The 17601-nt window shown below is 41.8% G+C and overlaps 1 protein-coding gene across 1 annotated transcript in view; it reads right to left on the bottom strand.

The window, feature by feature from the left end:
- The window catches only part of LOC126210087 (nuclear factor related to kappa-B-binding protein), a 211228-nt gene that overhangs the window by 51719 nt on the left and 141908 nt on the right, over positions 1-17601 (bottom strand). Inside the window, exons 17-18 of the mRNA XM_049939213.1 lie at positions 6120-6404; positions 1146-1368 (exon numbers count right to left, since the gene is read on the bottom strand). Coding sequence (XP_049795170.1) covers positions 1146-1368; positions 6120-6404 — 508 coding nt within the window. The remainder of the gene's footprint in view (positions 1-1145; positions 1369-6119; positions 6405-17601) is intronic.

Raw genomic sequence — 17601 nt, forward strand, 5'->3', positions numbered from 1 at the left:
GGAAATGATGTATGATGGTAATCCCAAAAGGAAGGTCTCTAAAACGCTGGGGATGCAGAGAAACTGTTCCTGTGCCTGTTGGTCACACTGTTGTGATCAGTGCTTCCCCAACTCCAAAACAAACACATGCACTCCTCGCTGGGACACCGATTCACAACGAACAAAGTAGTGGAAGACCATCTATTTCTTACAAGACAGTCACAAAAGTTGAGCAAACCGTGCACATAGATCGGTGAATCACACTGGATGATCCCCTGCATTTTGGCTCTTGAGGTTTAACAGAAAAGTTGCGTATGGGTACCACGAATACCGATGGAAGATCAAAAACACCGTTGACTTCATTCTTCTTGCAAATTTCTTCTGCACTATGCAAATGAAAAGTACAACTTTTTGGCTTAACTGTCATGAATAACAAAACCTGGGCATTCCTCTTTAGACCCAAGACCAGTGCCCAAACAACAATGATGTAAGTGGTGACATTCACCTTCGTTCATGTTACAAAAATTCAAATAAACACAGTGTGCTGGAAAAATCATGGCAACCGTGTTTTGGGACTGAAAGGGGGTATTGGTGGTTGACTTCATGCCCAGTGTAATCGCTGACAGGCACCGTGAAACACTAAAATAACTCGGGCAGGAGAAGAGGAATGCCAAGTACAGGCATAAGCATTCTCCAGGCCAGCACTTCCCCACAAATTGCCCATCAAACCATTGCTCCATTGCAAACTTTTGAATAGATCACCACCCACCAAACTGACAGTCTGGACTAGGCACCCAATGCCTACCACCTATTCCCTAAATTGAAAACACCTTTGGCCAGAGGGCGATTCATCTTCAACAGGTTAGTGAAAGATAAGGTTCAGTGCTTCCCAAAGGATGTGGTGGTGAGCTGACATGATGTGGACTTATAAAAACTTAGCAGCGTCTATGGAAATGTATTGACCGACATGGCCAAGAGTAGAACAATAGATAAACAATCACTTTAAAATGAAGTAAATTTATAGAAAATAAATGGAAAATGTAGGAGACCTTAGCTTTGGGATTACCAATGTATGTCAGCAAATTATATGCCTGATACTGATTAAAGAAGATGGCAACATGAGCAGGCTCTTATGTGTGCTGCACATATATATGGCCCCAACGTACCCCTGGTGACGACCCGTGCAGTCTGCGGCTGGCCGCTCCCGAGGACCGACACGGATGTGACTAATCTCTGCTGGGCCGCACTCACAACCGTCCCACCGACAGTGGCAATCGTAGTTTGCTGCTGCTTCAGCTGCTGCTGTTGCTGCAACTGCTGCTTTAGTTGTTGCTGCTGCTGCTTCAGCTGTTGTTGCTGCTGTAACTGCTGCTGCAGCTGTGCTATCGCCTGAGATCAAGGAAAAGAGTTTGAAACTTTTGCACTTAAAGCACTAAATGTTATTGAAGTAAGAAATAAAGGTGTTAGTAATTTTGCTGTTACAGACAACACAACTTGAAACACAATGAAGTGGAGCATCTTCACTTGCTCTGCTATAACTACTAAATTAAATACTATTTTTTTTTTTTCTTTTCCTTCCTGCAATTTCCCTTTAGACAACACTTATCTCACTCTCCTGGCCCCACAAACCACAATCAGTGTTTAGTCTCACCAAGTAGCCCCCTCCACAACATTGTATTCTTGCCATCTTCCCTTGCTCCAAGTATCTGAAGATCCTTGGCCACCTGGTCTCTCCATCTTATTTTCAGTCTACCTAAAGGCCTTCGTCGTTTGAGTTTCTTCTCCGACATTTCCCTCAATCTTGATCCTCTATAGGCACGACCAGCCCATTTCAGCCTCCATGTTTTGGAATCTGCAACATTTTTTCTTCTTCGCCATTCTCCTCCCTCACAAATTTGTCCAAAGATCTTCTGAAGGATTTAATTTTTGTAAACATTTATCTTTCTCTTTGTATATTTATTTATTTTACATATTTCTTTCCCATATAGTAATGCAGATCTGATTATGGTTTTATACATCCTTGTTTTCGTTCTTTTGATAAGATTCTGGTTAACAGTGTTTTATTGAGTGAATATGATGCCACTTTTATCCTCAATTCTATTTCTTGCTTCTCACCATTTATGTAGTTTACTCCAACCATGGTCTTGAATTTGTATGATTACTCACCTTTACGTCTTGTAATTTCTTCCTAGCAACATAAATTATGTTTTCTCATCACTTATCTCCAAACCAACTTCCTTGACTTTTTAAAATAGCTTTCTTGCCAGTATTTACACGTCATCCAGGTTTCCAGCAATTAATGTTACATCATCTGCAAAGGCCATTACATTCATTTTTCTTCATACGGTAATTCCCTCAACAATTACGTAATAAACAAAATATGTTCTTCATAGTCTGTATCTTGCAAATTCTTATTCACAGAACACTTTATGTTTCAGCAACTACTATGGTGTATGCAATTATTATGAAAAAAATAGTTTTACAGAAGACAAGTTATTCTTCCCAAACACCATTTGTAGATGGAACAGGGAAAGACAGAAAGGAAAGCAGTATCTAAAGTACCCTCTGCCACACACACAGTAAGGTGTCTTGTCAAGTACACAGATCATGAACAGTGAAATTAAATTACAGCAGTAACTGAAAAGTGAACTTCAGAATACGCCACGAGCTCTGGTGCACGGAGTGTGGCATAATGGTTAGTGTCACTGGACGGCATGCTGCAAGTCACCAGTCCTAATCTGGTCATCAGCAATTGTTTGTTATTTTGTAGTTATCGTTTCTGGATGGCTCTTGATGTCTGCATATTTTGAAATTGTCAGTGTCTGCAATGTCCCCAATATATATCCCGTACAAGCCTGCAGACTTCAGAGCTTTTACAGCATACTCCCAAATCATGAATCCTGTTGCCACTCTGGAAAATTGGTGTGATGCCTTGAAGCGTACTATATTTACCAAGTCAAGTTCTTTGGCAACCTTCACGACAGTTATTGGGCACTGTTGGGTTGACAATTCGAGATTTTTGATTTAACAACTAGTGCATTTTCATGCATTTGCATACATACTCCACAGGCCTCAATATGGTCTTGCAAGTGCTTGTTCCCTAAACTTTCTCATCAGTATTTCAAGAAAAAAATGCTGTCTTCCCTCCAGGGATTCCCATTTAAGTTCACAAAGTATCACCAATAACACGTATTGATCAAACCTACAAGCAACAAACCAGTTGAAGAATGACTGGATAGGAACCTTCAACTCACTTAGTGATTTTAAGAAGGATCACAGTTTTCTCAGGTTCTCAGCAAGATCTTTTGCTAAAGTATGATGATGAAAGCTGTTGTGTGCTTCACATATCGATCTCTTTGCAGATGTAGAAATTTCTACTAACTTTTCCGTGTCAACATTTCCACAGTCTTTTTTGGCTCGAGAGTGTGATAAGGTCTGATTCCTCAGCATTGTCCAAATTTTGTTATTAAACCACAGTGAGTCTTTTCTGTCCATAATCCATTCAGTGCATACTTCTCCAGAGTGAGATTTACAATCAGTTTAAACTTTGCCCGTAATTCCTCTACTAAATGATGTTCATTCACTGTTGAAGTGAGATACTACTAACTGCTTATCTGCTTTTTCTAGCACAAACACTCTCCTAGCCTTTTTTAATAACCAAGCTGACTACAATGACATTATGATCCCTACTACATATCTCTACACTTACAATATGGTCAGTCTGTTTGTAGTTATAAGGTCTAAAGTACTTCCATTTCGCAAGGGTAGCCTTAACTAGTCATTTGAGGCAGTTTACAGAAAACTCGTTCAAAGTTACTTCACAAGACCGTCTGATTGCACCACCTATAGTGAATCCATAGATGTCCCAGTCTATACTCGGTAGATTAAAGTCGCCTCCAGGTAATATTGTACACTGAAATAGTTCGTGGCTGAACTGCTGAAAGTCAGTGCCCAACAGATAAAATATTTTGGCAAATGACCACATTGCCATCGTGAGGTGTGCAGATGAACTGATTGATGGAGGACTGGTGCCATGCTCGCATCTCCTTATCCCTCTGATGGGACATTCCATCGGCTGTCAGTGCCCAGCATCGCTACCCCACGTCTCCCCGTCTCCTGATGACGAAGTGTTCTGTCCTAGATTAGTGCCCAGGTGAGCATGCTAACAGCACCTCTGTTGTTCCTCCACCTGTCCCCAAAGTCAGTTCGTTGTCTGGTATCTCATTTCTCTTCTCAATCATTCCAGTAGCAATGTCCCAGTCTTACTTCGGATGTACAATTCATCATCGGTTCCCTTACTCGAGACACAATTGATTCCTTAATGATGCAGTCCCAGAAGTTGGACATCTGCACCACAACCTCGGTACGGTCGTAATCCGTTCCACGTAATTCCTTCAGGCAATGTTCTGGGACTCCCAAACTGTTAGGCTGCTGCAGTCTGGTGTGCTGTCGGTGGCCTCAACTACGATCTTTGGCAGTACACACTGTCTGATACACTCCTGGAAATTGAAATAAGAACACCGTGAATTCATTGTCCCAGGAAGGGGAAACTTTATTCACAAATTCCTGGGGTCAGATACATCACATGATCACACTGACAGAACCACAAGCACATAGACACAGGCAACAGAGCATGCACAATGTCGGCACTAGTACAGTGTATATCCACCTTTCGCAGCAATGCAGGCTGCTATTCTCCCATGGAGACGATCGTAGAGATGCTAGATGTAGTCCTGTGGAACGGCTTGCCATGCCATTTCCACCTGGCGCCTCAGTTGGACCAGCGTTCGTGCTGGACGTGCAGACCGCGTGAGACGACGCTTCATCCAGTCCCAAACATGCTCAATGGGGGACAGATCCGGAGATCTTGCTGGCCAGGGTAGTTGACTTACACCTTCTAGAGCACGTTGGGTGGCACGGGATACATGCGGACGTGCATTGTCCTGTTGGAACAGCAAGTTCCCTTGCCGGTCTAGGAATGGTAGAACGATGGGTTCGATGACGGTTTGGATGTACCGTGCACTATTCAGTGTCCCCTCGACGATCACCAGTGGTGTACGGCCAGTGTAGGAGATCGCTCCCCACACCATGATGCCGGGTGTTGGCCCTGTGTGCCTCGGTCGTATGCAGTCCCGATTGTGGCGCTCACCTGCACGGCGCCAAACACGCATACGACCATCATTGGCACCAAGGCAGAAGCGACTCTCATCGCTGAAGACGACACATCTCCATTCGTCCCTCCATTCACGCCTGTCGCGACACCACTGGAGGCGGGCTGCACGATGTTGGGGCGTGAGTGGAAGACGGCCTAACGGTGTGCGGGCCCGTAGCCCAGCTTCATGGAGACGGTTGCGAATGGTCCTCGCCGATACCCCAGGAGCAACAGTGTCCCTAATTTGCTGGGAAGTGGCGGTGCGGTCCCCTACGGCACTGCGTAGGATCCTACGGTCTTGGCGTGCATCCGTGCGTCGCTGCGGTCCGGTCCCAGGTCGACGGGCACGTGCACCTTCCGCCGAGCACTGGCGACAACATCGATGTACTGTGGAGACCTCACGCCCCACGTGTTGAGCAATTTGGCAGTACGTCCACCCGGCCTCCCGCATGCCCAATATACGCCCTCGCTCAAAGTCCGTCAACTGCACATACGGTTCACGTCCACGCTGTCGCGGCATGCTACCAGTGTTAAAGACTGCGATGGAGCTCCGTATGCCACGGCAAACTGGCTGACACTGACGGCGGCGGTGCACAAATGCTGCGCAGCTAGCGCCATTCGACGGCCAACACCGCGGTTCCTGGTGTGTCCGCTGTGCCGTGCGTGTGATCATTGCTTGTACAGCCCTCTCGCAGTGTCCGGAGCAAGTATGGTGGGTTGGCACACCGGTGTCAATGTGTTCTTTTTTCCATTTCCAGGAGTGTATATGTATGTCTTACGACACTGACAGGGTATCTGACAGGCTCTGCATTTCTGTAGTCGAAGTTTGTCACATTTCCGAGCGGTCCCTTATTTGGCTGGCAAGCGTACAGTGAAGTCCGGCAGTTCCTCGTGAAATATTGTGACACTGAGTATGCTGCGAGAGGTAGACAAATCACAATATTGCACAATCGGGGTTCGAGTCAAGTGTGAGGGTTGCGAGCTTTACCTTGGCCTGCTGCTGCAGCACCTGCTGCTGCTGGGAGGACACCTGCTGCGTGGTGACGGCCGAGCCCTGCTTGATGAGGATGGTCTGCTGGTCGGCGCCCGGCTGCTGCAGGGCCTTCACGGCGCCCACCAGCTTCACGCCCGTCAGCCCCACTGCCTTCCCACCTGCCACCACCTGCTGTGCCTGCTGCTGCACTGCCGTGCCCTGCAGCTTCGGTGACCCGCCAGAGGCCGACTGCTGCTGCTGCTGGGGCTGCGGGCTGCGGGACCCACCCAGCAGCTGCAGCTGCGACACGGTGGAAAACACTGGCTCAGTCACCTGCCCATAGCTTCCACAAAAAGGGTAATTTTCCGGCATGAGGCTACTTTTTATTTAAAATGCACATTTTATTTCACAGCTCATTAACTAATTTTGTCCCCTTATCCAGTACCGAGTGACACTGCATGAAAATAGGTTACATATCACTCAACAGAGGAAAGTCCACTGGACCTGACGGGATACCAATTCGATTCTACACAGAGTACGCGAAAGAACTTGCCCCCCTTCTAACAGCCGTGTAAAGCAAGTCTCTAGAGGAACGGAAGGTTCCAAATGATTGGAAAAGAGCACAGGTAGTCACAGTCTTCAAGGAGAGTCGTCAGGCAGATGGGCAAACCTATAGACCTATATCTCTGACGTCGATCTGTTGTAAAATTTTAGAACATGCTTTTTCTCGCGTATCGTGTCGTTTCTGGAAACCCGGAATCTACTCTGTAGGAATCAACATGGATTCCGGAAACAGCGATTGTGTGAGACCCAACTCGCTTTATTTGTTCATGAGACCCAGAAAATATTAGATACAGGCTCCCAGGTAGATGCTATTTTCCTTGACTTCCGGAAGGCGTTCGATGCAGTTCCGCACTGTCGCCTGATAAACAAAGTAAGAACCTACGGAATATCAGACCAGCTGTGTGGCTGGATTGAAATGTTTTTAGCTAACAGAACATAGCATGTTGTTCTCAATGGAGAGACGTCTACAGATGTTAAAGTAACCTATGGCGTGCCACAGGGGAGTGTTATGGGACCATTGCTTTTCACAATATATATAAATCACCTAGTAGATAGTGTCGGAAGTTCCGTGCGGCTTTTCGCGGATGATGCTGTAGTATACAGAGAAGTTGCAGCATTAGAAAATTGCAGCGAAATGCAGGAAGATCTGCAGCGGATAGGCACTTGGTGCAGGGAGTGGCAACTGACCCTTAACATAGACAAATGTAATGTATTGCGAATACATAGAAAGAAGGATCCTTTATTGTATGATTATATGATAGCGGAACAAACACTGGTAGCAGTTACTTCTGTAAAATATCTGGGAGTATGTGTGTGGAACGATTTGAAGTGGAATGATCACATAAAATTAATTGTTGGTAAGGCGGGTACCAGGTTGAGATTCATTGGGAGAGTCCTTAGAAAATGTAGTCCATCAACAAAGAAGGTGGCTTACAAGACACTCGTTCGACCTATACTTGAGTATTGCTCATCAGTGTTGGATCCGTACCAGGCCAGGTTGACGGAGGAGATAGAGAAGATCCAAAGAAGAGCGGCACGTTTCGTCACAGGGTTATTTGGTAACCGTGATAGCGTTACGGAGATGTTTAGCAAACTCAAGTGGCAGACTCTGCAAGAGAGGCGATCTGCATCGCGGTGTAGCTTGCTGTCCAGGTTTCGAGAGGGTGCGTTTCAGGATGAGGTATCGAATATATTGCTTCCCCCTACTTATACCTCCCGAGGAGATCAAAAATGTAAAATTAGAGAGATTCGAGCGCGCACGGAGGCTTTCCGGCAGTTGTTCTTCCCCCGAACCATACGCGACTGGAACAGGAAAGGGAGGTAATGACAGTGGCACGTAAAATGCCCTCCGCCACACACCATTGGGTGGCTTGCGGAGTCTAAATGTAGATGTAGATGTAGCTGTAGATTTTCATTAGTTAGAGATATGACATTCAATAACTGGAACAAAAAAAGTTTTCATTTCCCCCTGGAGTCACTTATTCTCACAATTTACTTTTGCATCCAACTCTGGCTTTATCCTAACTGCAATGTACTGAGTTAGTGCATAACTTTGTAGTGTTTTTCCATAGACACAACAGGTACATGTAACAGACTTTAGTCTTCAATAACATATCCACCTTCACTATTTACAACAGTCTGCCCAACCTGGAGTAACTTATCGATTCCGTGACTACAATAATTTGTATTACGGTGAAGAACTCGTCGAGCCGTGTTCGGAACACATTTTCATCCAGAAATGAAGTCCCTTCAAGGTTGTACAATAGAGAGCAGAAAAGGTGAAAATCTGAGGGCATACGATCAGGTGAGTAAGGCGAGTGTGGAATGACTTCCAAAGGCAACTCCTGTATAGTGTTTTTTGTCAGTCCAGCAGAATACGGCCAGATGTTATCCTGGAGTAGTATTACTTCCTGCAGTGTTCCTGATCTTGGATTGCATCTTCGAGACATTTCAGTTGTTGAAATAAATGTCAGCAGTGATGACTACACCTCAGGCAAGCAATTCATAGTATGCCACACAATCGCTGTTCCACCAGATGTGTAACATTATCTTTTGTGATGCACGCATGTCATGGTACGGCTAGTTGCTGCTTTGTTTGGACTCAATCATTCCTTTCTTTTCCTAAAGACGTCATTTCTCATCACCAGTAACTATACAGGACAGGAATGGTCAGTGTTGTTCACGAGCCACTTGATGACGAACAAGTAGAGATGCACATATGGCCACCTGCTGATTTTTGTGATCTTGACATAGACATGCAGTACTCATACACCCAATTTTTGAATCTTCCTCACTACACGCAATTGTTGCATAATTATGGAATGACCACAGTTCACCACAGCTGTCACTTGCCACTTCTTAAGTACAGTGATGTGGATCACAGTGGATTAATTCGTTTAAAAGATCTTCATCAAACCCCAAAGGTCTTCCTGAACGTGGAAAGTCACTACTGTCAAAACAATCCTCCTTAAAATGAGAAAACCATTTTTTTGCTGTGCTCTATCCAATGAAATGACATTATACCCGCACATGGAGCAAATGTTTCATGCTGCTTCTGCTGCTGTCACCCCTTTATTGACCTCAAACAGAAGAATATGTCAGAAATGTTCGGATTTCTCTACTTGGCACTCCATTTTCTAATGTCCACAGCTCCTCTCACTATCTTCAAATGACAATATGTAAACTCAAATAGCAACCATGAAATAAAAAAATTACAATCAATAAATACACCCCTAGGAACCAGAATACCAACATGCAGAGTGAGTGAGTGAGTGAGTGAGTGAGTGAGTGAGTGAGAGAGAGAGAGAAAGGGGGGAGGGGGGGAGGAGACTACTGATGGACTCCCTCTTGTAATATTCAGCAAAGTATTCCATTATCAGAGAACAGAAGTAAAAAATGATGAGGCAGAATTGCTGACTATTTGTTTTGTTCAGGAAGTAAAATTTTTAACATTTCTGATAAACTCAAACACATTGCTCAAAAAAATTGGGGGACAACATTTTAAACACCTGCAATTTTTTTTTTCAGGAATGTTTGGAGTGAAACAGACTTTTGTACTGGAAAATGACACCTTTATTTAACAGAAAAGTACATGCTCTGTTCTCTTCTCATCACATGTTAGTGTTATGACAAGAAACTCGACACAATGCCATAAACTGAAGTGCAAACTCCTTCACTTAAGTGACAATAGGCAGAAAAAGAAACATTTCACTATCTGGTAGGTCCTCCATGTGCCTGTATTACTGCTTCACGTCTTCGAGGCCTGCTCCTGACGCGCCCCCGAACATTTTCTTGTGGAATTTTTCCCCATTTCTCATTAAGAATCTCTGAAACTTGTTCAAGAGTCTGAGGTGTGCCCGAAGTTGTCTATCCAGCATATGCCATAAATGCTTAATAGGATTGAGGTCAGGTCGCAGAGCAGGCCAGTATAATATTTGAATCACAACATTCTGTAACGTTTCTGTGGAGGCTGCTGTTGGATGCTCTCCCTCATTTACAACTTCAATGGGAATAATGTGACCCAGCAATCTTGTTGATGAACCTCTGAGCATTAAGTCGACCTCCGAATATCTGATGGTCCAATCAGCCATCAACTGTGGTGCCACCCCATATCAGGACCGAGTCAGCCAAATCTGCTCATTTCCTGGACTCCCAATCATTATAATGTTCACCACGATGACGATACACACGTATACGCCCATTGCACAGTGTTAGATGAAAGCGGGACTTGTATGTAAACGACTCATTGTGCCAGTGACGTCATTGCTAGTGCCTATGTTCCTCAGCAAATTAAAATCAATCTCTCATGTGTCAAACAGGTAATCGAGACATGTAATGAGCTCTTCTTGGTCTTAAACTGACCTCTCAGAGTTTGTTGCGTATTGTTTGGTCACTCGAAGTGCGACCAGTTGCTGCTCTACATCATTTTGTAGGTCCCAGGCAGCCACACAATGCTGACGGAGAGAACAATTAACCAAATACTGGTTGTCTCTGGCTGACATGTTCTGTTTTCTCCCTTTCCCTGCTTCCTCGTGTGTGTACCAGTTTCACGAAACCATTTTCAAACCCTCCAAACAACAGATGAGGCCACATTAAGCTCTGTAGACACTGCACGAATAGTCCAACCTTCCTGCAGTAATGTCACTCCCTGAACACATTCTGCCTCGGTCAGATACCTCATGGTAACTGGTGAAATGTACACAAAGAGTATACACTCACTGGACGGCAGAGTGAGACATTGCTTGTCCACTGCTTTAGTGGTGTGTGATACATTGGAATACTGCCACTACACTATGGTTTTCAAATGTATTGTGGAGGCTTGTTCTCATTATTAAAACACATTGGATGATAAAGAGTAACAGTATATATTTTAATCACAGACTATGTACATGGAACACTCGATCAAATTCTTGTTTGAGCAGTGTACAATGGTGGTTTGAATAGTTCTCGGAATCACCATGAGAGGTCAGTGCTAGTGCAACGAGTTATTCACGTGATATTCATTGGACTGTTGCCTGTAAACACGTGCCACATCAATGCCCTTGGAAGAGAGCTGTGGCAGTGACATGGCTCTGTTGTTGTTCCCACATGAAAGCAAAGGACATTCATCATTCATGCCAATTTTCAGAATACACTGGGAGACTCTGCTCCTTCATATTCAACTGTTGCCAAGTGTGGTCAAATGAATTTAAATTTGGTCGGGAGACCTCAGATGATGATCTGCGCAATGATCAGCCAAGATATGTCACTACTCCAGAAATCATTGCAAAAGTGCACAAAATGGTCACGGAGGATCGCCGACTGAAAGTGCGTGAAATCGCTCATGCTTGTTAGATGTCATCTGAAAGGGTACATCACATTTTAACTGAAGAATTAGGAATGAAAAAATTATCTGGAAGACTCTTGATGTGCACTCACACACATGCACCGTCGCCATGGCAAAATTACATGAACTAAGGTATGAATTGCTGCCACACCCGTGTTATTCACCTGACATGGCTCCGTCAAGACGTCCATCTCTTCCCCAAATTGAAAATTTTTCTTGGTGGACGAAGATTCACTTCAAACGAAGAATTGATAGCCAGAATTGACAACTATCTTGCAGGCCTGGGATCAAGGCACTGAAACATCTTTGGTCCAAGGTCATTAATCTACAAGGAGACTACATTGAAAATAAAAAAAAGTTTCAGTGATGTAAGGTTTTCTTTTTTTTTTTTAATTCCGTTCCGAGAACTTTTCAAATCGCCCTCGTATAAAAGTACATCAAACAGTCTTAGCTTTCGGCACTATTAGATCCTTCCTCAGGAGGAGGGAGAAACAGTTTGGAGAAGGTTAAAAAGAAGGACAGGATTCCATTTTCTTGAATGTTTTCACTGAGATATTTAAATTGTGGGACATGTTTAATTTTGCCACTTGTCGTCAGCTTGAATTTTGGTGCTTGTTTGTTGCTGGTCATGTATTCTGTTTTTTCAAGACATATCTGAAATAGACTTTTTATGCAACTTATTTCAAGAGTTCTGTCTGAATTTGGGCTGATGAAATGTTGCGAATAAAGACCGCTAAATCTTCTGCAAATGCTAGGCATTCTGTACATACTTGACTCAGCCTAAAGTGATTGATTAATCAATTCCGAGGATCATATTCTGTTTGAGCCATTCTCGTATCGCTTTCTAAAGGCTACAGTTGAAAAGTCATTAAGTAAAGTCAATTATCTTGTCTTACTCCCACTTTCATTTTGAGAGGATCTAAGATTTCCACCATGAATTGAACCTTGAACTTAGTGTGTATTATTATTGTTATTCTCAGTATTAGTATGAGCATTATATACCTCTCCAGTACAACACATATGGCGATGTTGCAACATGAAGAATGTCCAGTTAGATGTGAGAGAGGGCATGAAGACCTAAGCTTTCCAGTAGAAATAAGTGCATAAAAATGAATAAAATATTAGTAACAAAACTGTAAAATCACCACATCTGTCTGTTTGAACATGCTAATCTCCAAAACTACTACATGAATTTTCATGGGGTTTCCACAGGTAACTTGAGCATAGCTTGGGACAAAATACAGACTTCACTTTATCAAAATACGATCATGCAAAAACACGTATCCATACACATTATAAAAATGTATGTATATATGTCTATGTTCCACATCTTCTCCGAAACCACTCGACCGATTTCAACCAAAGTTGATACACATACCACTTACCTTCTCAAAATTGTTGTGGAGGTAAGAATCACCTAGCTACCAAAGGGATGAGAATAGGGGTGTAAAAGAAGTGTAGCCCACAAAAACGCAAATATCCATACTTTATTCATCCAGTATATGAGAATGCGAGCACTTAGTAATCAAATAACGGAAAATCCAGGATAGAACGTAACAATGGTATGAGAAGGAAAGTTGCTACTCACCATATAGAGGAGATGCTGAGTCGCAGATAGGCACAACAAAAAGACTCTGTGGTTTCAGTTGCCTGAGACTGCAATCAAGTGCGTGTGTGTATGTGTGTGTGTGTGTGTGTGTGTGTGTGTGGGGAGGGGGGGCACGCATATCTGTGTCTATTGTTGACGAAGGCCTTAGTGGCCGAAAGCTTTAATTGTGTAAGTCTTTTTGTAGAGCACTAAGTACACTACAACAAACTTTACACACAATTTTAAATCTCTATGAAACTTTTTCTCACTGACAAATCCCACAAAATGATGACAGAAAACAGTTTACCACTTACTAAATTTTCACTGTTCATATAGTAAAACTATGATATTTTAATTTAGTACTTTTTTACTACTAACTGTGTTTGCAACACATTTCATAGACACTACCCATATATGTCACTGAATGTATCAACAAAATTATATCAGTGCACGGTACGTAGCTCAGGATATGTGACATAATAAACATTGAGCTGCATGGAAATGAAACTGCAGGGCAAAATTCGTTTGAAATGCAGGTGAAATCTAGCAAATATCTATTCAAGATCTATACAAACACTAATAATAAAACTGTAAACCATCATGTTTGCCTCTTTGAACATGCTAATCTCCAAAACTACTACACGAATTTTCATGGGGTTTCAGAAGTAACTTGAGTGCAGCTTGGGGCATCATATAGGCTCTATTTCACCAAAATCAGAACATGAAAAAAGATATACTAATTTAAATTTTTATCTAAAGTCATGATGTTTATCTATTTGTCTGTTTGAACACACTAACTTCCAAACAAATTTTTATGGGGATTCACAGCTAACTTGAACGTAGCTCAGGGCAACATATAAGCCATATACGCTTTATTTCATCTAAATCAGATCAACGGGGAAAAAAACCTAATTTAAAGTTTTTTTTTTTTTTTTTTTCTAAAATGATTTGCTCAACGTAGTAGATCAGATGTTTACCTCAGTGAGATGATCATCACAGTATAGTACACCAAAGAACCAATAGACAGCGATGTCAGTTATGTAGCACAGCAAAGAACCAACAGATGGTGGTGTTAGTTTTTTTAACTCGGTGACAAATGTATTTTCAGTAGTTACGTAAATGAAAGAATTAAGTGCCACAAACTTACCTTTATGAATACAAACTAATATTGAATTTATCTGGATTGAACATATGGTTTTACTGATTTGCTTTACGTATTAAAAACTTAACGACTTTGCTTTGCATTTTTCGGCAGTTCTTATTTATACTCTTTGCTAGGAAAAAGGAATTGACTGAGTTTGCTTTGTGATTTCAGTGCCTACTCATTACATTTTGATGTCACATTGTTTATGGATAAAAATGTCTACAAAACAGTTAAGTTTTTCTAAATACACCAGAAAGTCTAAAAGACTGAGGATTATGCGGGCTCAAGGACTGAATGAAAATCATGAGGTGAGACTTGCTACAGTTCAAGAACATCAGACTTTGATTCGCTTTTTGGAAACTCTTTCTGAAAGTGAGGCACAAAGTAACTCTGTTCATGAGCATTACACACTATCTTACTTCTCAGAAATCTTCACTCACAGAGAAAACCACTGCAAGAGTGAAAACCACCAAAGTTCTGAGCATGTTCACACAGCTGCATCATGGTCTCTCAACTGCAGTGACTGATCGGGTGTGTGACTGAGGACTGATTATGAGTGTCAATCTTTATCTCGCAGCTCAGGAACATTTACACAGTCTGAGGAGCACTTAAGTAAGGACCGAGATTGTCACAATATCGCTAAAGCTTCAGAAAGTGATGATCACTAGCAGTGGCATTTAGAATTAGATATGGACAATGCATGCATGAAGATCACGATAATTTTACAGCGAGGGAAAGGGAGGGAATAGATAGACTATGGCAGGCAGGGACAGAAGTACAGTGCCGAGCTCACCTAGACACACACTAATTTCATCTGAAGGTTCAGAAGAATCTCAAGAAAAGTTGTAAGGCATATAGAACTTACGTGGGTTTATAATATTACAGGTCAAGATTGATCTCTGAAGTCTTATATCTTATTTGTATCTGTCAGTTGGTATGGAGAAATTGAGATTTCGGGCATTTGTTTATATAGTTTTGCGTGATTAAGTCCCGACGCTATGCAAAGCTGTCATTTAGTTACGTGCGCTATGCGATATGTTATGTTTTATTTTCTGATAATAAATCATATTTTTTCTCATTACCATTAAAATATAATGACGATAAATGTTTGAGGTCATTTGGAATAATATTTTAATAACTATGTAGATAATTGACGTAATTCTTTTATTCTCAGAAAAAAAAAGAAAAGTGTTAATTGTGTGTTTATGAACAGTCAGTGTTGGGATCAGTGATTACGATTTGAGAAATAACTGATTTGACGAAGTACAATTGCACACAATCACATGGGGCAAATTATGACCTTGGAATTAATTGTAGATGTATGCAGATCAATTTTGTGATAGGCTAATAAGCATCGCGAGTGTCTCGCGGTATCAAGACTGCTTTGCGCTGCCGCTGGTTTGCTTTAAACTTGCAAAAATACAATTAATGAGAATTCTTAATTATCGCAAAAGGGTAGAATATTTGATGGTTATCCCACTGTTGAAGGGCCATTGTGGAGGATGTAAGTTTGGATAGAAAGATCAATTTCAAAATCCAATATAAATCCTGTTGATTGAAGCAGCCTAGCAAATCAAAAGCTTATATGTGGTTATCAGCAGAAACAGTGCACTATTTTTCATGCACACATTTACACTACATCGAGGTGTGAATGATTTGTGGGTACGAAATAAACATTTGAAAGCATTTGACTGAATACAAGAAAAGGTATAAAGAAGTTTATTCATATATTTTGTTATTTCATGAATAGTGATATTTTATTATAGTGGTGTAGAGCCTTATGTATTATTAATATTGTGACAGACTGGTCTTAAGTGCTCTCATTACAAGTCAAGTTTTGGGCCTGATTAAGAGTAGCTGTCTCAAAGATTAAGTGAAGAATAAAATCACACATAAATAACGCTGCAGCGAAACCCACTATCTTTATTCTATATTAAGCTAGCTATTCTTACATCAGGTGGTATGGTGGCCGTGTAGTTGTGTGTTGCCAACAACAAATAGGTAAACACAAACATAAACATTTCTCATGCTCTGATATCAACGAGGGAAGGAAGAGACGAGAACGATGATATACACATATACATATACAAACGGTATACCTGGCGCCTTACAATACAACACAACAACACAGTATAGGTTGACAAGGACAAAAAGTGCATTTACATATAGACATGTAACTGATTATGTCACATCTGCTTCAATTGACAGAACGATCATAATCTGTAAATTTTGTGGGGCTCTGAAATGGCAAGAAGAGATGGTTGGGACGTGTTGCTCAAGTGGAAAAGAGCATATTGAGATTTTTCAGAAACTCCTTGATTTCGTAAAATCTCTGCTAATGGTGACAATTCACATCCAAAACACTTTTTGTATAACATCTGTGCATACATAACATGTTTCAAATTATGTTGTTTGGCACAAAACAAATAACAGAAGGACCATTCATGCCTACCTTTTGCGGCCAGGTTTACCACCTTATTGGTACTTTGCTTCCTGAAAATGAGCCCAAGTTTCTTCAGATACATTTTGTTTGTAATCATGAAGAACAGACACAAATTACAAACCACAACTTTCCACAACTTAACAATGATCTGATTGCTCTGATAGAAAATATGCTGCATCAAGTGAAACCACATATTCACACTTTCAAAGCTGCTACAGAATCGGTTCCACAAGGGAAAAATAATTATTATTATTGTCATTAGTGCATATAATTGACCTGCTGCTGGACATCTGGTCTGACACAAATGAAGTTGCAGCTGTTTTGAATGATCAGGAATGCGAACAGTATGATATAGTACTGTGCACTCGAGACGATCACCTTCAATGCATTTATGAGACACATAGGTCTTATAATGCCCAACAGTACCCTTTCACTTATTGCCATGGACAAGATTTTGGAGTGTATCAGGTCAACCCTAACACAAGATTGCAAAAATCATCCCAACAATTTTCTGCTCACCAGCTGCAAATAAGAGGATTCATTTTGCCTATTTGCAAAGATTTCGATGACAGTTTAGCCAGCTTAATGTCAATATGCACGCCAAAATCGACACTCAGCACTTAGTGTACATATGCACCAACCAGAGACTGTTACACACCTAAGATTATGTGCACTTGTGAGACACTATGCCAAAGGATGACAGCATGGAAAACTTACACTAATTAGTGATCCTATCATCCAGTTTAACCAGTGGCTCATGATATATGCACGAGCACGTACAGGATGATTTCTGTTATGTATGGAAGTACAGAAGGCCTGATCTGTTTATTACATTCACAACAAATCCAAAGTGAAATGAATATATTCAGGAACTTTTTGTTGGACAAGTATTGTATGAGCAGCACAAATAATAGCTATGGTATTCAACCCAGA

Source organism: Schistocerca nitens, chromosome 10 (assembly GCF_023898315.1).
Source record: "Schistocerca nitens isolate TAMUIC-IGC-003100 chromosome 10, iqSchNite1.1, whole genome shotgun sequence".
Taxonomy (NCBI): Eukaryota; Metazoa; Arthropoda; class Insecta; order Orthoptera; family Acrididae; genus Schistocerca; species Schistocerca nitens.